The 22508-nt window shown below is 35.5% G+C and overlaps 1 protein-coding gene across 5 annotated transcripts in view; it reads left to right on the forward strand.

The window, feature by feature from the left end:
• The window catches only part of LOC120628930 (POU domain, class 6, transcription factor 2), a 271663-nt gene that overhangs the window by 199447 nt on the left and 49708 nt on the right, over nt 1–22508 (forward strand). For 4 of the 5 annotated variants that reach the window (XM_039897611.1, XM_039897614.1, XM_039897615.1 and 1 more), the window contains 4 exons: nt 6779–6908; nt 8318–8497; nt 11453–11593; nt 13362–13866. In XM_039897611.1, the coding sequence (XP_039753545.1) occupies nt 6779–6908; nt 8318–8497; nt 11453–11593; nt 13362–13866 (956 nt within the window). Of the gene's footprint in view, nt 1–717; nt 976–6778; nt 6909–8317; nt 8498–11452; nt 11594–13361; nt 13867–22508 lie in introns of those variants that run through there. The other variant, XM_039897613.1, reaches the window with a different exon arrangement.

Raw genomic sequence — 22508 nt, forward strand, 5'->3', positions numbered from 1 at the left:
TGTTTGTTAACATTTTATTGCTATAAAACTCGGCATGCGATTGCATTTTAACACCAGGCCATCGGTCATTAGTCCGTAGACTACACTCGAATGAGTTTCTATTAAAAACGCTTTATTTACAAACAAAATCTTTATAAATCTCGCTCTATAAAATTAAATTTATGAAGAGAAAATTTTAATCAAAGTTAGAATGGAACATTGAACAGGGTCGGTAATTAAACGCAATTAAAATGCTAATCGAAAACTCTAATTATTATGCTTATTCGACAAGTGACAAGTCGGGCCGATGGCGATCGCTTTGGCAAGGATTTCGGAGGGGCCACCCACCGCCCAGCGGGCCGCATTTTTTTCCAGCCACCACCAAAGGGGTTGATTTTTTAAACTGATGACGCGCTTTCATTCTGCGCTGTGCAACTTGGCGCGCGGATGTATGTGTGCCGGTCGTTGATAAATAAATAGAAAAAAAAAAAATTTGTGCCCGCTTTGTCGATAGTGCCCGTGTTTCTTTTTCGCCTCGGTACCTATCTCTACTCTATGGTTCCGCTTCGAGCCGGCCTCGGGAAAAAACTTTTGACGAACAATACAACTTTTGACGAGTAAACAAGTGTTAGAAAAACGAACTCTGTGTGTGCGTTGTAGTGACATTTTATCTTTGAGAAAACATTAATGATTTATTAATACGTTTCTAAATTTAATTCCTAATTGTATTTTAACACGCAATTAATTAGGGAAAACGGGTGGATATTATTTTTTTTAATTCGAGTCAGTTACGAAAGCCAGTGATAAAATCCCGGACGTTTTGATTGTCTGCATGAATTTGTTCAAAGTTTCACGAAGTTTCCAAAGTTCGCCGGCGTCGGGACGTTCTGAAAATTTTCCGAAGAATGATATATTTATCGATAGTGTAGTTATACAACTTTTATTGCAAATAGAGTGAAAATTGCTCAAGGTTTTGGGAGAATGACATTGTCGTTTGTAAGTATATTATTATTTTTTATTACGAAAACGTCTTAAAGTTATTAATGCACTTAAATAGAAAAGTTACTTATAAGTTTAATTCTTGCTATAGATGTATATTCGTTTATTTAGATACTGAAGTCTTAGACTTAGTATTTTTCTACAGAAATAACAAGACATGATAAGTTCTATTTTAGACAAAATTAAAGTACAAATTATATGAGTCATAAATTATCTATATTTGATTTATTAAGTGTTAATCAGTCATTTTAAGATAATGAGAAGTACCTGTAAGTAAAGAAGTAGTTATATTTAGTGGTGGATTTTATTTATATCGCCATATAAATTGCCAAAGTCTACAATAAAATAAGCTTAAATTTCTATGCAAAATTGAGTGAAATGTATCAATCAATTTTATCGAAACTTAGTTATTAATAAAGATAAAATATTATAAGTGATCGTAGATTTCAATAAGAAATTTTAAATTCGTATTAGAATAACTTTATTCCAAGTTTTATTTTTATTGCCCATTTTATAGTAAAATTGGTTAATGCTTATTTGTAGATAATCATAATATAATATTTAAACTGCTTTTCCTACTTTCATGGAACAACATTTTGACATGATTTATAGTATATTAAATAAATTAAGCTTACTTTTATCTGTAAAATTAAATACGCGGGCGAAGTCGATGACAGTAGCTAGTCACTTTTAATACAACAAACAATATCAAGACGCAGTGTTTTACCTTAATTATGTCCATTATGAATGTACTTTGTGCTATAAATAATTATGCATATTAAATGTAATCAACTATATCCTTATTTAATTTATCAAGGTTAATATTTAATTACCTTTCAATAATTCATAGCGTTTATAGATATTTATAATTTTATAAAGAATAATATAATTAACGATGAAATACTAGCTGCCACCGTGTCTGTATTTATTTAATCATAACAAGATTGCAACAAAAAATAATATCAACGTTACGAAAACCATGATATTTATAAAGAATGAATGGCAAAAATTCTTACCACTATTACTCCACTATGCAGGTATAATTAAAAAACTTTTCTAAAAATGCAGTAAAACTTTTATATCACAAGATTTTATAGAAATTTCCGAGAAATATTCGCTATATTTATCGGAGATTTCTATAAAATAAAGACATATATGACATATTTATTATAGATATTATGATAAAATAAAAATAAAAAAACTAAAGCAATAGTTGCACACTTATCAATCAAAATTTATTTTGCACTTCACACAGACACATTTACACATTTCAATAACATTAGAATATGAATTTCATCATACAAATCATCATCAATCTCGTTTTTATTAATCAATAATATCATTAATTATAATGTATACCCAGTCTTTTTCTAAAATATGATAATCCCAACAAACAGATGGTTTGTCTGTGTTATCGTTTTTATAATATGGTTGTATTTCCTTGAGGTAATTTGATAAACTGTATTTAATGACTTAAATAATTATAACAAGCAAACCGGCCCGGCCTTTCAAATACCAGTCATGTCTGTAATATCACGTTCATTTAACGTAAAGATTAGCCGACTTTTGACGTATTCATACAGAGCGTTTTATAAACAACATTATTCAGCCTATCCCACTGCTACTTGGTAGAGCCTCTCTCATTGCAGAAAGGTAAGACCGAGAGAAATTAGACCAAAAACCGCTTAGAAACCAAATCGGGGTATGGTTTTATTATAACTGGCAAACCCTTAATAGGTTAGCCGGCTACAATCTTAGATTGCATGAACTCTTACCAGCAGGTGAGCCGACTTATTAATACAGATTTAAATCGTATTATAAACATCATTATGCAGCCTATCCCACTGCTACTTGCTAGAGCCTCTCTCATTTCAGAAAGGTAAGACCGAAAACCGCTTAGAAACCAAATCGGGGTATGGTTTTATTTTAACTGGCAATCCCCCAATAGGTTAGCCCGCTACTAAGATGAGATAGCATTCAAGGTTTAACTTGAAGTGAAATGAAAAAAAAGTTTTGCCACGCTTTACCGATATGGGATTGTGGGCTTTACCGGTTATTACCGATAAATATCAGAACATACACTAAACTTTAATCCGGGATTTGAATTTACAATTTTAGACTTTAAATGAAAAGGTCAGTGTTTGTTCTGATATTTATGGGTAGGTACTACTATCTATTAACTTAATAGTTAAATACTTACTGCAAACAGTACCTACCTAAAATCTCCTTACATATACATTAAGTAACATTTTTGATTGTTTTTCCATACAAACTTTTTGGAGATTTAAGTTTTTAAACTTGTATAAGATAACATTTGTAGAAATATATAATTCAAAACTATTATGTTTACTGCATATTTTAATTGCTAAACTCCAACCCCTATAATAAAAAACGTACCTAATTACAGTCGAAAAGTGCTTGATGCATTTAATATTTGAACCGGATAGACATAACACCAAGATAAAAGCTCTTAATAAGAAAACTTAGTGATTAATATAAATATGTAGTATACTTATTATATTATAGTTATATATTATGTTTATATATTTGTGTAATCTTTAAATCTTGTTTATTGCACCACCTACCTCTTATCTATGTTTTTTTCTTTCTACGCCTTCGGTTGGCTGGAAGAAATCGCTATGTAGCGAAGGCCACCAAATTGTACTGTCTTGCTGTCAGTTTATATTTCTGCAACTACTTTTTATCTTTGGTATATAATAAAAGTGTATTCATTAATTCATTAAAAATCTGAAAGCGTGTCTTTTTGTTTATTAGCTACAAGCGCAAGCCTGCGAGTTCATCCATTCATAGATACTACTATTATTATTATTTATTCTCCGACCCACCGTGTCATATCACCCGTTCCTTGCATGTTGAAAAGCCTATGTATGACCACCTTGAAGAATTGCGCTATCAAATTGTAGAAGGATTTTTCAAATCAGACTGGTAGTTCCACAGATTGGTGCCCTTAAACAATTGAAAAATAAACTCTTCGTAGATAGATATACATGAATGTTCAACACCTGAACTGAACTTCTCACAAAACTCCAGACACTTGCGCATGATCTTCATCCATTCATCAGCAATCACCTCTAGACCAGCATAGATCGCAGACAGTGTGCGAGAAGCAGGAGCTGCCCAAGCATCGATGGTGCATCAATCCCGCCACTAATAAATTTGAGCATCGTTGTGAACTGATCGAGTTTCCTTAACTTAGTATAACTTCCAAAGAATTATATACCTAAGGCACCGCAGCTAGACACATCTACTTACTAACACCTGTGAAGATAGAAATAGGATGGAGGTACTTTGGATTCCGGAAAATATATTTTTAATTACCTGACAACGACTTATCAGCTAAATCATTTATTGCATCCGGGGGATAAAATAAGCGGATTTTACACACTGAAAAACAAACTGCAATGGGTAATGTTATATATATATATATATATATATGTTCCTACCTACTTCTCGATTTTATTAATGCCACTTAGATCAAGGTTTATTAATAGATACAATTATTTATTTAGAATAATAATGGCGGTTTCAAATTTAATTACGCCTGTAAATTTTATAATTTATGCGCTTAATTTACCAATTACTGACATTATTATACCTATTGCATACATGTTCTTCTGACCTTATTCAATGTAATCAAGAACCCTAAATTCTAGAATATACGTAGTACGTCGGTTCCACAAATCGGAATATAGTAAGACTAGGATCAGAGTAGAATTTTCGATATCCCGTGATATTAAGAATTTTCTCCGCGGTGCCTTGCGAAAATCAAGATGCAGGCATTTAAATGCATTTAAATTTAAAAGTCAAAATAACCATTTTCGTGGACATCGTTCGAAAAATATCTTTAAACTTTCATTATTATTTGGGTACCTAGTTGTTTCAAGAACTGTGAATCAAATTAACCTTACTTTTAACTTAAAAACTTTAAGTATTACATTGATATAACTTGCAAAATGACGGACTTTTCTGCAAACTTTCATCCTCTAATTATAACAACCTTAGGGTTGGAATTTTATTAAATCATTCTTAGTAAAACTCTTTGGCGCTGATAGAATATTCTCTCAAAATTGTTTTGGGCTGCAGGCTGTCTGTCAGTCTGATAACCTTTTGTAGTTATCGATGACGAAATAACTAAGACTTTATTTAATTTAAGGTTATGTCATGTCTAAGACAATCGTATTTGTTTGATACTTAATTCGGGCGATGCGACGTCCTGGGTCTTATTTATAAATTTACTTATCAGAGATCGTACGCAGACATCATAGGAAACGACAGCTGCATTTGCCATTGAAAGTCTCGTCACAGTTTCAGTCAGCAGACAGACATACAGTTTTTTTTTGTCCTAATAACTACATACTTTCATACCTACAAACCTGATTAACATAAAGCGAACGATTTTTATAAAATACCTACTAAAATTTCTTAAATATAGTACAACGGGTACATACAACTATTACATAATCGGTTGAACTATATTTAAGAAATGTTGATTAAACACGATAATATCAGTTTAAAATCTTTTGTTACCTACTAAAATATTACATATATCTTAAAATTTTTAATATTTGGTGCAAAAGAAGTCATAAGATAATAACATCTAAAAATTCAGAATACTTTTTATTGCATAAACCTCTTCAACGTGAAGAGTAAGCTGCCAGTTTTTGCAGAACACGTATATCTATGAAAGCTTTAAAATCAATTACGCGGTTATCAGTGAACCATCCATCAAGTAATTATTTTTCAAAGGCTCTCCAAATTCACTTAAGCACATGTGGTTTAAATAAATAGTTGTTATAATAATCAACATCATCGCAGTCCTCTTACGTGCGAGGGAGGGATGTAGAGCCTAGGCCTACCACGTGAAAGTCAAAGTCAAATTTGTAAATTTTTCTTGATTCAAATCATCAAAAGTGCCATATATGTGCCATATGGCACTTTTGATGCGTTGATTACATACAAAATGTGTACATAGTAGTGAGTTTTGAGTAGTGATGGCGATAACTACATTCGTAAACTTAAAACTAAAGCGATGAAGGTTCCAAACGCGCACAAGAAGAAACCCACAACCAACCTAACCGGGTGTTCTTTTTGTTATCACCATCTCACATTGTCCATTATAAATATTTAAATTTTGGCATGCCATTTAAGCATGCTGCTCCAATGTGGAGCAGCATGCTTAAATGGCATGCCATAAAAGGCATAAAAGGCTAAGACCCTCAAACCTTAGTTATTATTATTTTCCGAGGATCCTATTATTTTGTTCGATATAACCTGAACCAATGGTTTACGGTCGTTTTTTTAAAATTCACTAAAACTAGTTTTTCTGTAGAACATATTTCTGTAGGACTGGAAATTTAGACAATTTTCTCTTCTCGCTAAGTTTACAAATACTATTATTTTAGGTAGTAGTAGAAATTTTACTATTACTGAAAATAAATTTAGCCTATGTTACTGCATAAAATAGCTTTGTAATGGTGAAAGAATTATAAAATTCGGTATATTAGTTTCAAGGCTTATCAATTACAAACATACCAACAAATAAACAAGTATTAACTCTTTATAATAACCACTTCACAGCTGGTCACATTTGCGAGACTCCTCCACGTGACATATTCTGGAATTTTACATCTACACAGATTATATTAGATTTTGAAATGTGACGTCATGAAATTAAGTACCCGTCCCGTCGACTTCTTGCCCCCACTTAGCGATAAAATTGTATGCTCTGTAAACAATGTATTGCAGCAGTTGATAATGTTGAATCCTCCTTCATGTCCAGCAGGCGGAGTCGGACCGTGAAAGTGGCGCGAGCTCGCCGGAGGGTGGTGGTGCGCGGGCGCAACTCGCTGAGCCTCGCACCCCGTCGCCGCGCGCGCGCACGCCGCACCAACCGCACTTGAATGGCTCCAGTGAGTTCGTAACACTCTTTATACTATTACTGATAAGCTTTGTAAGCTTTGACGGAGAAAATCCTGAAATTATATACTCCTAAACTACCTGGCCGAGATCGAACCTGCTACCTGCTATAAGATCACAGCGCCACTGTGCCACAATAACTTATGGTCTTAAACATTTAAAAGCACTGACGAACTTATTGGACTGACTGTCAATATAAAAATTACAATCGGGACATATCAGTGTCTCTGGAACTAATATTGTAGAGACCTTTAGTGATTCTAATTGTAGTTCTCTGGACTATCGAATTACAGCGCCATTATTTTTTTGATTGACACCTTTTTTGCGCTGTTTATAAAGGGTCACAGACTACGAGTATGTGTACAATATACGTCAGTGCTTTCATTTATTTTTTATCTGTGCCAGTTGTAGGAGTCCCTGGCGCAGTGGTATGTGCGGTATTCTTAAAGGGAGGTAGAGGGTTCAATCCCCGCCACTGGAACATATAATTTCGGAATTTTCTAATTTGGTCTGGTACCGCTACAACTCCACTAATCGTACCGTAACGTTAATCGCTGTACGGCACGTTTTTGTCCGTAGGTTGCTAAATAGACACGACCACAGCCTCCCACCAGATCAGACCAGAAACTTGCTTAAAATATAGCGGCATTACAACGATATCTATTGCAGTGTCACTTATATCGAGATCAAAACAAACTTCTATTGTATCTAAAATAATCATCGAGCGGTCTTTTTTTGGTAAACCACCACCAGTATTATGTAGAGGATGACTGCTGCGTAAGAGAAAGCACGCCTGCTTTAAAATGGTCTGTTCTAATGACTATTTATTGCTGATGTTCTTAAATAGGCAATGCAATTTCTGTAAAACTTGCTGAAATTAAATAAAACACTGATGCTAAAGTAAATTATTCATCTCGAATGTAGACGGCTAACGAAATCTTCTAAATATTGCCGATCTACAAATCTTTCTAATTGTTAAACCAAGCAATAAAAATGTAATAACCGATTTGCGTGCTAAAGATGTAATTGAAAGGCATGAAAATGCATCAGTTTGAAAAAACTAAGGAACTTTAAAGAAACAATGCCATTGCATTTAAATATTGCTGGGAACCTAGCCTGTTTATGAGCCTCTTTATTTCTGTTGAATTGTCTTGGATTAAGTGAATACTTATGCTACTACTTCCAGCACTAGTTCGATGTATCCTCTGATATCTAGCAACCATTTTGAGTTGTATTTTTGGGGCAGAGCGCGTCCGGGGACGTCCTAACGTCATGCTTATATTTACCGCCAAGCAGCCTTATCGTGTTCCGGTCTGAAGGGTTTGGTTTGGTTGGTTTTGTTTTTAAACACCGATTCATCACCTAGCTTGAAGTAAATTTTAAATTGAAATCTTATCCACAGTGGCATCGATGTTTCAAAACCTGCAGAACCTCGCCAACATGCAACAAAGCATGCCACAACAGATGCAGCAACAAATGTCCCAGCAGATGTCACAGCTGGCTGCAAACCTCCAAGGTCTGACGTCCATGCCATCCAACTCCGTCATCAATTCTCCGCTCAACTTGAGTGTTAGTGCGCCAGGTAAGCAAAAACTCTCTGAATATAAACATAAGGTAAAATTACGTCCCAATAGTTTCCTTATTTCTTACTCACTTAGAGAAAAAGTTAAAGCAGAAAATATCCCATCAGAGGTCACTACTGGCATTTAACCTTTAAAATCTGACGTTTATTGAACCTTATCATCAAATAGCCGTTCAACAGAGTTAATGTACTAGGTAAGCAGAATTCTAGAGCACCTTACCAATATACAACAAAGAGTCGAATCGAAGATGAAGAACCACTTTATTGTGCACGTATAACATACAGGAAAAGAAACATTAAGGAATATACAGTAAAAAAAGTAGACAAGAAAAGGCGGTCTTATTGCTGTAAGCAATCGCTTACAAGCAACCTGTGTAGAAAGGACTTACAGCAAGAGAATGAAGAGAACTAATTTATACATAAATACCAAAATGTATTGATACAAATACATAGATAATCGAACGACAATATTGAGAAAGAAGAATAAAACAATTCAAAACTGATTGAGAACTATAGTCGTGTCAAAAATTAAATCACTTTAATATTCCGTTATTTATTTAAAAAGTCACATTGTAAGTCATTCAACTCTTTGAAATCAAATTAACAACCAGAGTCCATCCACAACTTCAGCCGCACGGAATTTCTATACTCCGGTCTAAAATATTTTCCCGGGATAAAATGTGTGCGGAATAAAATGTTATTCGGTTTTCAATGAATGATCTATCTGTACCAAATTTTAAATAAAATTCGTTACACCCTTGATGCTTGATTGATTCACTAACATCCATGCATCTATACAAATCTTCATAAACTCGTATTTTTTTAATTAGAAGCGAAAAAAGCTCCTAATAAGACTTCTCAACGTAATGCTTGAGTTGATTATGTTCTTATCCCTTATTTAGACGAAGCTCACGTGTGTCCACGGACATTTTCAGTGCATTACCTGACCGTTCGTTCGAAGTTGCGTCGGTCTCGAGGGTAGACCCACTAATTATACAAAATGGGATAATCAAAGAGACACGGTTCATGCATTAAAACTCTTAAGTCGAAAATCACGTCCATAATTAGGTGATTACCGAAACCAATCGATTAATGAAACCCAGATAGCGGCTCCTCTTGCCTCCCATTATATCCGTTGAGAAAAACCTATTTAAATAATGAGAATAATTACATATTTTTTCACGAACGCACGGACATTACGTCTGTTGCGGTATCATTAACAGTTTTATTGTCTTAATAGATCTAATTATAAATTTTTTTCGGCTCTTAATTGATGCGCTATAAGAAAGAGCATTTGTTACCGAAATGTGAAATGTCATGCTTTAAATGAATACGTTATGTTAATGTCGATTTTAACTATTTTAACGGGCTTGTGTGAGGCATGCAGATAATTTTTTAGATTTTTGTGTGAGGCCGTTTTGTTCGCGGCAAATTAGTCTTGCTCGGTTGCCGGTGGATTTTATGTAATCTCATATCGCTGCAATATAGACGTTGGCGTTATAATTGCTATATTATTTTATTGTTTATAATTATATGAGTAGAAACTAGAAAGTCTCATGTTCAACGCACGATTGTTTCGTTATTTCCCTGTAGCCGTGACTGATGGTATACCCCAAAGCAAATAAAGTTACGATTGATAAATTTTCATTGTACATAATAATATTTTATTTAAAGTTGAGTTGCTCGATCAATAAAACAATGGTCGTCAGAAAAAAACGAGCTTCAGTAAAATGGTTTTACTTATAAGCTCTTAAATTTTACATTTTCATCTTCAAATATATCTGCATAATGCATAAATTTACATAATACCATCTACTGCCATCATGATTATTTCCTGTTGACCCCTCTAGTAGTATTGGGTTTTATTATAGCTGTGAACTTTTCTTTAAAACCTTCCATAGTAACTGAATCAGATATTTCAATCGTTTTTGTTGAGTTAAGCTTGGTAAAATCGGGAACTATTTTTCGTGCGTTTTTTCACTTGTGTTTTTGTAGGTTCTTAGATTCTTCAGCGAACTTAGTCTAAAAATTAATTTTCGATAGGCCATCGTTTTTGTCATACTATAAAGACGTGTGTTTGTAGGCTTAACTCAATGGATGTACTCTGTGTTGAACGTACTATGTGTGTCTCGCACGTCCGAAGGTTGGCTGCTAGAATATGCTTTAGCATGAAGTCCTCCTTTTTTTGGTTGTGCAATAAAGTGAATAAAGGAATTGTTTTGATCATCATTATTCTAAGCTTTTTAAATCATCCAGGTACAGGTAGTCTGGGTATTTCTTTAACAGAATATACCTAACATTGCTGTCTCAATCCGAGAGTCGATCGCGTGATTTGTAAACCAAAACTAATACGTAACAATAATCTTTAATGGCTGCATACTTGAATTGCCTATAAATTTAGCAATGGTGGTAAGTTATGATGCCGTCTTAGGTGGTAGCGGGCTAACCTGTTAGGGAGTATGGTAGTCATACCTCTAATCGGCATCGCACCGGAACACTAAATCGGTCGGCCAAAACCTCCCGTAAGTAAGACGTAATTTGAATGTTGTTTTGATAAGGATGATGGTAAAGAGCAACTTCTAAACTGGTGATATAGTTACTAAAATATGTAACAACCTTGACATTTGAAATTACTTGAAATAAATTATTTTGGACTTTTGACAATGTAATCTATGGTAAACGAAAACATCGTGAGAAAACCATGCAGGTTTGCCTGAGAGTTGTTCGTAATATTCTCAAAAGCGTCTGGAGTCCACCAATCCATACTGAGCCTGCGTGATGGACTACGACCTAAACCCTTCTTTGTTGGTGCCCTGTAGAGGGCCGGTAATGAGGTGATATGATGAATCTGTCCGTTGCGATATTTGATTAAAGGAGTTTTGACTTTATATTGAAACTTGGTCCCCGGGAAAAATAAAGTTTTGACTTCAATGTTGACTTCATTTTTGTTCTCAGGCATGGGCTCACCCAACCCTGTGTCAAATAACAACATGCTGCCGCCCGCGATGCCGTCGCCTATGCCACAACTCATCCTGGCTTCAGGACAGCTCGTCCAAGGGATTCAGGGAGCTCAACTCCTCATTCCCACCTCCCAAGGTAAGACATTTATGCCCGTATACACAAACGACGAACAAGTTAATTTAAGTAAGTAAAACCCGTGTTTGAGTGAGCATATTAAATCAATGGTAAAACCTAATCAAAGAAGACAAGGTAAAGATTAAGGTTATTGAAATAAAAAGGAATTTATATTTTCTATCAAGTGTCACTTTTAAAAGATTACTAACCGGTACTACCTTTCTATAATTGATTTTCAAAAAGCAACTCATATAAAACAACTGGTCTTAGATTTTTGTCACAAGGTGTGGTATTTTGTGTCTTTATTATCATATTTTTCATTTTACGTATGAACTTAAGGTTATTGAAGTTTGTTACAGCAATTAAGTTGGTACGTGTATAGACTAATTAACAACGGGTAACACCGCTGGGCGCAGCTAGTGCGATAGTAAATAATTATATTTAACGCCGATGATCTTTTGCTGCGTGATCGAAGGACAAACCATCTAACGAACCAACATACATTGGCATTATTTATTTGCAAACAACTCCCTTTAGACAAAGGAGGTCAAATAATAACATTGTAACCAAACAAACAGACCGACTTGACGTATCAAAAGAGTTTATAAACTAGGCCTACATGAAATAAATGTTTTTTTTTCAATACAATACCTCATGATTTCCATAATGCAATACAGTAAAGAAATAAAGATGCTGACGTCAATACAAGACTAGTTTTTTGTTATCTGATTACAATTAATGATCTTATTTAAGTAATTAAGTATGTATCAAACTGATACAATCTTACAAATGTAAAGAACTATTGTCTTCATACAATACATAAGAAAAAAATTTATAATTTACGGCATTGTAATTAATAAATTAATTAGGTATATTTATTTTAAACTAGCTGTTGACCACGGTTTCATCCGCGTTAACTAAAGGTCGTGACGTAATGATATATTGGCCAACTCTTAAAGCTGCCAATAGTTGATGTATTTCTTTTTGGATTTCTTTAAAGGTATTTCTTAGCATGTACTGCATCATTTATAAGTACCATCAATAGTTTTCTCAGCTCTCGAAAAATAATGAATTTTATAGGCAAGATTGCCAAGATTGCTTTCTGAGTCGTAGGTCGTGAGTTCGATTCCCACAACTGGAAAATGTTTGTGTGATGAACATGATTGTTTTTCAGTGTCTGGGTGTATATCTGCATAATATAATTATGTGTATATTCGTAAAAATATTCAACACAGCAGCTATCTTACTTAGTACCCAAAACACAAGCTACGCTTACTTTGGGACTAGATAGCGATGTGTGTATTGTCGTTGTATATTTATTTATTTATTTAATTTTCTTAATGATCTCCAAGTTATTTAAACAAAATTATAGCCTACGTGTTTTCATGATAATTTAATTATCTATTGGTAAAGAAATTGTTGAATTGGAATTAATCAATTTAAATATTACTTGCATCAACGGTGAAGAAAACATTGTGAGGAAACCTGCATACCTGAGAGTTCTCCATAATGTTCTCAAAGGTGTGGGAAGTCCACTAATCCGCACTGGGCCAGCGTGTTGGACTACGGCCTTAACCCCTGCTCATTGTGGGAGGAGACACGTGCCCTAAAGTGGGCCGGAATAGGATTGGTATGATGATGAAAGAAATTGTTCAAATCGGTCCGGTAGTTTTAGAGCCTATTCGGTACAAACCGTCAAACGAAAAAATCTTTCCTCTTTATATTGTAAACATAAATCTTGTCATCTGTTTCTTTTATGTCTATTACATAGTATTTCTTTGTCTCGCAGGCATCGCCACGCAAACCATCCTAACGATCCCGGTCAACCACGTGAACTCAAACGACCAGATGGTGAACCTGGCATTAAACAACGGCCAAGTCGTGTCAACATCGCTAGCCAACCTCCAAGCGATGGCCCAACCTCACCAGTTACTCAACTCGAATCCGCAGCAGACACCAAACATTCGGCCGAACATGCTGAACCCTACTTTATCGAACGCCTTGCTAAACCCCGGTTTGCCAAACTTTTTGTCGAATGGTGCCGCCAATGCGCAGGAGTTGCTGCAAGCGCTACAGCAGCAACAGCAACCGCAGTCGAACCACAATTTACTGCAGACAGTTCAACAAAACAACCAGCAGCATATGCCACAGCAAATGCCGGGCAGAAGGTCCTCGTCTCCAAGGCCAGAGAGGCATTACAAAGAACGAGAAAACTTTGAAAGGTTCGCGGGTGTTGCGAGAGAGAGAAGCGAAAGGGAGAACGCTGGGTCGGCGGTATTAAACAACATTAATAGGTAAGTCAACATTTTTTTAACATTCCAGAGTTTTACTCCATTACATACTCATTTTGTTTATAAATTTTGCGATTTTGATTTAGAACGATAAAGGTACTAACGACATCTGTTCAGCGATTGTTTTTTTCCACTTCAAGTTAGCCCTCGACTCGAATCTCACTTAGTGTTAAGTGCTGATGTAGTCAAGATGGTAGCTGGCTAACCTGTTAGGGAGTTTGGTAGTCATACCCCAGAGCACGTAAAGCTGCCGATCCTGCGCCTGATCTATTTCCGGTCGTGTAGGAACTGCCATCTCATCGGACTATTAGAGCGAGGGAACAGAGATGCACTCCCTGCGCTTGCGCACTTACTTGTTCACAACATATCTCCCGCGTTGCAGGAAAATCTCCTTAGAGATTGACCACCGTGAACAAAATCGGTCAGGGAAACAATTTTTTTTTCTTCTTTTAATGATTCAGTTACATAAATACAAGTTATGCTAATCACTAATTCTGAATATCCTGATCAGGATGATGGGACAAACTCTTTACATTACTGCATTGTCGTCGGTCCAATTATTCCAAAGATTAGAAGGGAGAGAAATTGAGTTTTAAAGTTTCTTCAAAAAAAATTAGTTATTGAAATATCCCCATTTTAAGGCCAGTAAGAGTTATTGTTTCATTAAACTAAATACTTAGCTGTAAGTAAGATTAAATAAATAAAAAAAAATAGTTCAAACAAACTAAAAAACACGCTTGGTAAAAAAACTAAACTAATTTCTACCTTTTAGTTTAGTTTATTTATAAAAGCGATTTTTTCTAGTTTTTCTTGATCTATTATTTTTATTAGAGCAATCGGTAACCCATTCACCATCAAAGAGATAATTAGAGATCAAAGAGAGAAGTTAAAGATAATGGTTTGAAATTAAAATGAACATCATACCTGCCTTAGTGACTATAGCTAAAAAAAAGCGTGTTAATTATATAAATTAACAAAAATCTTATTTTACAAATTAAAAAATGTAATAATCTTCTCACATTAGTGTATTGTCATCGGTCCTCGATATGTTTACAAAGTTTGAACGAAATCTGACCGTTTAAAGTGGGTCAAAATAGTGTCCAAAGAAGTCGGTTACAAACAAACAAACATACAAACATACAAATGAAGCTAATTTAAAGCGTGTAAAAAGGTCTCTAAGAATCCTTATAAAGAAATATATTTTACACCCTTTTTACCACTTTTTGCTCAATGTGCTAAATGTTGCACAAAACGTGTATAACAAATTCCTAAATGCCTTATCATTATGCAAATGTTTTTTTTTACAAAGTTCTTTCTGTTTAAACTGTTGAAAGCTTATAAAAGCTTAAACCTGTTTTATTAAAAACTAGTATTCGGAGAATTAAAACGTGGAATGTACTTATCTACCGCAGTTAATATGCTTATAGGTAACAATATAATAAAACTAAATTACTCATAGTTTTTTGAACTAGTAAACTGTTTCATTTGACTTTGGTATTTTGAATTAAATAACTATCTACGTTTCTTCGTAATTGAAAAATAGTTTGGTCCTGTAACATACGAGTTTGTATATATTTTTTACTATACATTAGCACTGTCATCACCTATTTAATGATAAAAGTCTTCTTAACTTTATCAAATTTAGGGTGTTTACGTACTCAAATCTCACAACAGGTTTGCGACAGGCGTAAATCTCGCGATCTTTGCTGTCAGACTTCACTTTTGCATACAACAAAAATACAGAAACAAAGATCGTTACAACAAAAATACAGAAACAAGCGTTAGATACGTAAACACCCTGCCGGTCTTCTATTAGTATGAGAAGGGTTAAGGCCGTACTCAAACTGCCTCCTGATTAGACTTTGAAAACTCTTAGGCATGCAGGCTTCTTCATTATATTTCCCTTTACTCTTTAAGAAAGTGATATTTAATAATAGTTGGTTATAAAACGCTTAATTAAAACGCACTGAGGGATGTCAAAACTAGGCTACGAAACCGGGAAGTATACAATAGGTTCCCCATGCGTCCAATAAAGCCTAAGTTAACTCTTGACTGCAATCTCAACTTCTGGTAAGATGGTGACAGGGTAATATAATAAATAAATAAAGTAATATATAGTACGACAATACACATATCGCCATCTAGCCCAAAAGTAAGCGTTAGCTTGAGTTATGGGTACTGAGATGACTGATGAATATTTTTATGAATAATTTACATATAGAACCCAGACACTGAAAAACAATCATGTTTATCACACAAATATTGTCCAGTTGCGGGAATCGAACCCACGGCCTTGGACTCAGAAAGCAGGGTCGCTGCCCACTGCGCCAATCGGCCTTCAAAGATGTTAGGGGCATGGCAGTTATATTGAACCAGTACCCCTAATATATCCTTAATCGGTTTCTAAGCGACATCGTACCGGAATGCTATAACGCTTAGCGGCACGTCCTTGTCTTTAGGGTGGTAACTAGCCACGGCAGAAGCCTCCCACCAGTCAAAAGTCGTAGTTGACCGGTTGCTTAGTTAGGCGTAATTTTAAGAACCACCATCAAACAAACAAACACAATTTCGCATTTATAACATTAGTATTTAGGATGAATTTAAATGGTAAATTATAAAAAAAAAGTTGGTATAAGTAATAATATTTTTTGCAATGATAATAAGTATAAACGATACATGATAATAATATTTTTATCGTAAAGCAACTCCACTTCCACTCGTAGTAGTAGTACAGAGTACTAAGAGCTTTTCATGACAGAGCTCGTCCGGGGCAGTACTATCGCTATGCTTATTTCTTCCGCCAAGCAGCATTGTTGCAATGCTCTGTTCCGGTCTGAAGGGTGTGGTTTCCGGACGTGCTCAATGCAAGCTCTGTAAAGTGTTGCTCTGTTATTAAAAAAAAAACTTCCATACTGGTTGGAGGCTTTGGCTGTTCTTAACCACCAAAATGGCCCCCGAGTTTTGGTATTAAATGCAGCGTAATATAGGGTAGAGGTTTGATATAACTGCCATGCGATTTACAGTTTACACTGCTACCAGGTGAAAACAATCGAGGTAGCTATTCAATATTAAAATAAAAAATAAACTTCATAGTTCCGTCGACCATTTAATTACGACTGCATTCTTTGAACGCACAACGGGTGTAACGGAGAGTTAGTCTTTTGTTACGAGATTCGGCTTTCCTTTCTTGAGGATCAAGTTCGATCCCCAGCCTCCTTCGACCTCCAACTTTACAGAGCTATGTGCGTTTCATACAATTGACTATCACTTGCTTTAACGGTGAAGGAAAACATCGAGAGGCAACCTGCACGTCTGAGAGTTCTCAATTATGTTCTCGAAGGCGTGTGGAGTCTACCAAATTGTAGCCTGAAGCGCTGAACCTGTCAATTTTGCCCGGCATTCTCAATTTCATTACTCTGCAAATTTTATGAACGTTCTCTGATCTGGTCTGGTGGGATGCTTCGGCCAGTTACCACCCTACCGGCAAAGACGTGCCGCTAAGCGATTAAGCGTTCCGGAACGACGTCCCGTTAGTTGGTTAGCCCGTTACCATCTTAGACTGCATCATTCCTTACAAGCAGGTGAGATTGCGGTCAAGTGCTAACTTCTAGTGGAAATTATAAAAAAACTTTGACGATACACGCCGTTGAGAACATTATGGAGAACTTTCAGTCATGCAGGTTTCCTCACGATGTTATCCTTCACCGTTGAAGCAAGGGCTATTGTAATTACTTAAAACACATATACCTTATAAAAGTTAAAGGTGCGTGCTGGGAATCGAACGCGGCCCCCCAGAAGTGTAACAGAAGTCTTATTTACTATGCTATCACCACTAGTAGCACATATAAAAATAAAAAAGCAACCCTCAAAGGGTTATACATGCTTGTTGCAACGATCTCAGCGGCCAATGACTAATGTTGGTTGTAATTACGTGACAATGAGTGTAATTACTCGTCGCCGCAAGCCTGTGTGCGTTCAATGTGCATGTGTGCGTTACTAATCAACGGGTATATCAGAATGCCCAAGTAGGGTACGCTTAGAAGATACAATTTGAAATGTAGCCTGATATAATTTTTTATATCTCTATCATAATACTAAGTTTATTAAAGTACTACTGCTGGACAAAATAATTTTATAATATTGTTTATTAATGTCGCACGTCAAAAGGTTCGATGGAAGAAAATGTTTAGCTTTATGACCGCCTTTTCTAAGCTATTTTACGGTTGTGTGCTGAAGAGAAACGAAAGTTCAAAAGAACTAAGGCTTTTATAGGACTTTTGCCCATTTTCACTTAACCAAGGCGTCGACTAAATCGGATGCTTAATGATTTAGGCGATGTCCTTAGTAAAAAAATGTTTCATCAGCTCTTAGGTGATAACTATTGGTGAACGGTTAATATATGCATACGGATCTCCTTAGGTAAGCCGAAGCGTTACTTTTTTACGCATTGCCTTTCCGCTCGTTGGAGACTCTTCAACGCGTCAATCATATCAAAAGTATCTCCTTTGCATTCCTATAATTTTCTATTAACTTAATAATTAATTTTCTATTAACTCATATTATATATGATGGCTGATTGGCGCAGTGAGCAGCGACCCTGCTTTCTGAGACCAAAGCCGTGGGTTCGATTCCCACAACTGGAAAACGTTTGTGCGATAAACATAATTTTTTTTTGTTTTTCAGTATCTGGGTTTTTATATGCATATTATAAGTATTTATGTTTATTATTCATAAAAATATACATCAGTCATCTTAGTACCCATAACACGAGCTACGCTTACTTTGGGAATAGATGGCGTTAGAGTATCGTCGTAGGATATTTATTTATTTATTTAATTCTAAAGTTTTATGAGCAACAAATGTTAGGCAGAACACGATTTTATGTCTAAGTTTGGGAAGAGTAATAATAATCCTAATGTAAAACCTAAAAGAAGGCAATCATTGCGCTCCCGAGCGGTCCCGGAGGTCATGTATCGCCATATACCAATGCCTAACTCCGCGCTGGTTTGCTTGAAAAAAAAAACTCAATACTTACTATCCGGCCCGACTTGAGAATCAAATGCATCAGAACCTTGTGATTCTAACATGATATATAAAAGTTGATCGCAAAAAAATTGTAGAGGGATTTAAATAAGCTTTAAAACAGGGTAGAGAAGTTGAACCCTTGGAACTCAGGCCAAAATGCTCAGTAGTTATGACGATATTTAGTACATTTGCCTTCATTAATAAAATGTGTAATGTATGCCACGTGTAACGATTTACCTACTAAATATTGTTGGAGTGTGCATAAGCATATTTCTTAAGGAATCACCCTGTAAAAATATTAAATCAAGAGAAGCAAATTTATTTTTCCATACAAACTTAGTCAAAACATTCTTAAGTGTTTACTTATAAAAACTTTATTGAAGATAAAATTTGCGACACGCGCAAAGTTCCTTCGTTACGCGGTACCTACCTAAAAAAGTGACAGGAGTGTAGTGTGTACTTATAGTGAAAACTATCTCAGTAGTTTATTTAAAGAATTTTAGCGTTTCGATTTCACAGATAAGTCTCAGAGACGGTAAATATGGTATCTCTGAAGCCTGTGAAGTATTATTATGGTTTTCATTTACACGTTGGATATGATAAGTTTCTTTGCAGTTTGTTTTTGTGAGCATAGTAATATAATATTCTTTCCAAATGGCCACTACCTTATCGCTAATATTTAAATTTAGCTAATTTATTTAATAAAATATTACTTACTGTATTAAAATTATAAATAATTAAAGAGGATTTTTAAAGCACTTGCAATTAAACATTTTTGCTTCCAAAAATTTGACGCGTTGCATTGTAAGAATAAGGTACCCCTGTAGGTATATACTCGCATTGAAAAGCATTTCGAGGTATTTGAAAGCAAATTAAAACAGCAAGCGTTATCCTAAAATGAGTTTCGGCATCATACAGTATTCTTTCGCTGTTGTTGTAAACATATTGTGAACTTTATCGTTGTTTTAAAAAGGTATCCGTGAAATAATTGGACTGTAGCATAAAAATATACATATTATAATTTAATTTTTATCCAATTTCCTATGCATTCGATGAGTTGGCATTGTAATTTATTATAATTTCATTTCAGTAGGTACGGGGTATAATGAAGTAGAATGATAAATGTACATCATGCGATGATAGTATTAGCAATTCAATTCATTTGTAATAAAAACTGGAGCGATGGTATCGCGCGTGGGGGTAACGTCCCTTGCTTATTACACTTCATTACGGCGGGGTGTAATTAAATTGTAATTTAATGTGTTTGTTGTTTTGTCTGTTACTAAGTCTTACCGAATAATACACAACGACTCACGTCAAAAAAGCTCTGACGATCTCCACTGTGTAAGGTAGGTACCTAATCAGTGAGGCCGTCAGAGTTCTTTCTTTAGAGGTATTTTACAGAGGCGACCGCATCGTGTAAAATACAAAACTTATGCAATATAAGTTAGTTTCACGCTCCAGTGAGAACTGTTTAAAAAATCCATTTGATTGAAATTTAGTCTTAAGTTATTATTAAAGAATAACAATATCTCACTTGATTTTAATAAATAGATAAATAAATTAAATAAATAAATATACTACGACAATACACACACCGCCATCTAGTCCCAAAGTAAGCGTAGCTTGTGTTATGGGTACTAAGATGACTGATGAATATTTTTTCAATGAATAATATACATAAATACTGGTAAAATACATATAAACACTCAGACACTGAAAAACATACCTGTTCATCACACAAACATTTTCCAGTTGTGGGAATGAACCCACGGCCTTTGACTCAGAAAGCAGGGTCGCTGCCCGCTGCGCCAATCGGCCGTCAAATGATAGATTGAGATGAATTATTTCGTCACAAATAGTTGTAAAGATTGTGTTACGGAATGTAACAGAGAATTAGGTGCCATGTAGTTATGAAGATGTATCTAAATTCATTTCACAACAATACATTAAGTATGGGAAGTCATGGCCATAGACAGTCAGTTCTAACGTCACCAATGTGGTAAAGGATATATTACGAATACAATGTTATAGGAAACATATATTTTAACAATATTTATATCGTGCTAAGTTGTGATTTTAACGGAATATAGAATCAGGGGTCAGTTAACAACTTGTTACTACTCAAGTGCTTTGTAGCAGAATTCAAGCAAAAACATATAAAACTAAAACATTACTAACTACATATCAATAATGTATAAGTAAGTAATAAAAACCGTCCACTTAACGTAATTATGTGTCTTGTACATTAAAACCACCGCATAATAAGGAAAACCCAGCACTCATTCGCCTATTATCTACCTTAATGAGCTATTTTATGCTAATCATGGCCAGGATGTAAAGTAACGCGGCGCTGTTGATATAATTACATAAATAATGCTTGTATTCGAGCACCTTATGAACAATTTTCTGGTGCTGGCCGTGTGGAAAAATAAAAACATGGCGAACTCTGCCTACCTACTTACTACGCAACGGCTTTTTTGATAGGGCTGTGAATGACTTTACCTGGTCAGACCAGCGGCGAAGTGATTGGATGCGTAGTCTTTAAACTGTATAATATACTAATATAGGTACTGTCTAAGCCCAACTCCTGGTGTTACAACAGTACTAATCCCGACTTTAGCAAAATCCCGGTTCCTCTCTCTTTAGTCGGTCTCTCATGACTGAGGATTGTGATCACTGCTATGGCGAGTAATCTTGTCATATAAGATTTCTCTCCATAGGGTCCTGTCTTTGGCCATTTGGGACGTTTGCCTTCTACATTTCCAACCACTATCAACTTTTCAATGCTCTCGTTTCCGCGTCGTGTGACATGTCCAAAATAACGAAGGATGCGCTGAATGCAAAGGTAGAAAGACGTGTTTTAATTTCAAGTTGTGAAAGAATTGATACATTTGTGCGCTTGGCAGTCCACGGTACGCGTAGCATTCGCCTCCAGCACCACATTTCGAACGCATAAATTCGCTGTCTTTCTCTAGCGCGAACAGTCCAAGTTTCTACGCCATAAAATCCCGGTTATTATGAATAAAATGTTATATTCTAACGCTAAAGTACGCCAACGCTTAATAGTAGAGTGGAGTGTCTAAGATCGAAAGCTTTTTCTCCAGCTTCGAGAGAGGAAACGTGTGTCCAGCAGTGGGCACTAATAGTCCGGGGATGAATGTGCAGCTAGCATCCATTTGAATTACGGCCAGTTTAGCTTAACAGCTTCGAAGATGACCTAAATCTGACGCTGTCCCACCGATAAAATCCCGGTTATTATGAATAAAATGTTATATTCTAACGCTAAAGTACGCCAACGCTTAATAGTAGAGTGGAGTGTCTAAGATCGAAAGCTTTTTCTCCAGCTTCGAGAGAGGAAACGTGTGTCCAGCAGTGGGCACTAATAGTCCGGGGATGAATGTGCAGCTAACATCCATTTGAATTACGGCTAGTTTAGCTTAACAGCTTCGAAGATGACCTAAATCTGACGCTGTCCCACCGATAAAATCCCGGTTATTATGAATAAAATGTTATATTCTAACGCTAAAGTACGCCAACGCTTAATAGTAGAGTGGAGTGTCTAAGATCGAAAGCTTTTTCTCCAGCTTCGAGAGAGGAAACGTGTGTCCAGCAGTGGG

The sequence above is a fragment of the Pararge aegeria genome, chromosome 13 (genome assembly GCF_905163445.1).
Source record: "Pararge aegeria chromosome 13, ilParAegt1.1, whole genome shotgun sequence".
NCBI classification, from domain to species: Eukaryota; Metazoa; Arthropoda; class Insecta; order Lepidoptera; family Nymphalidae; genus Pararge; species Pararge aegeria.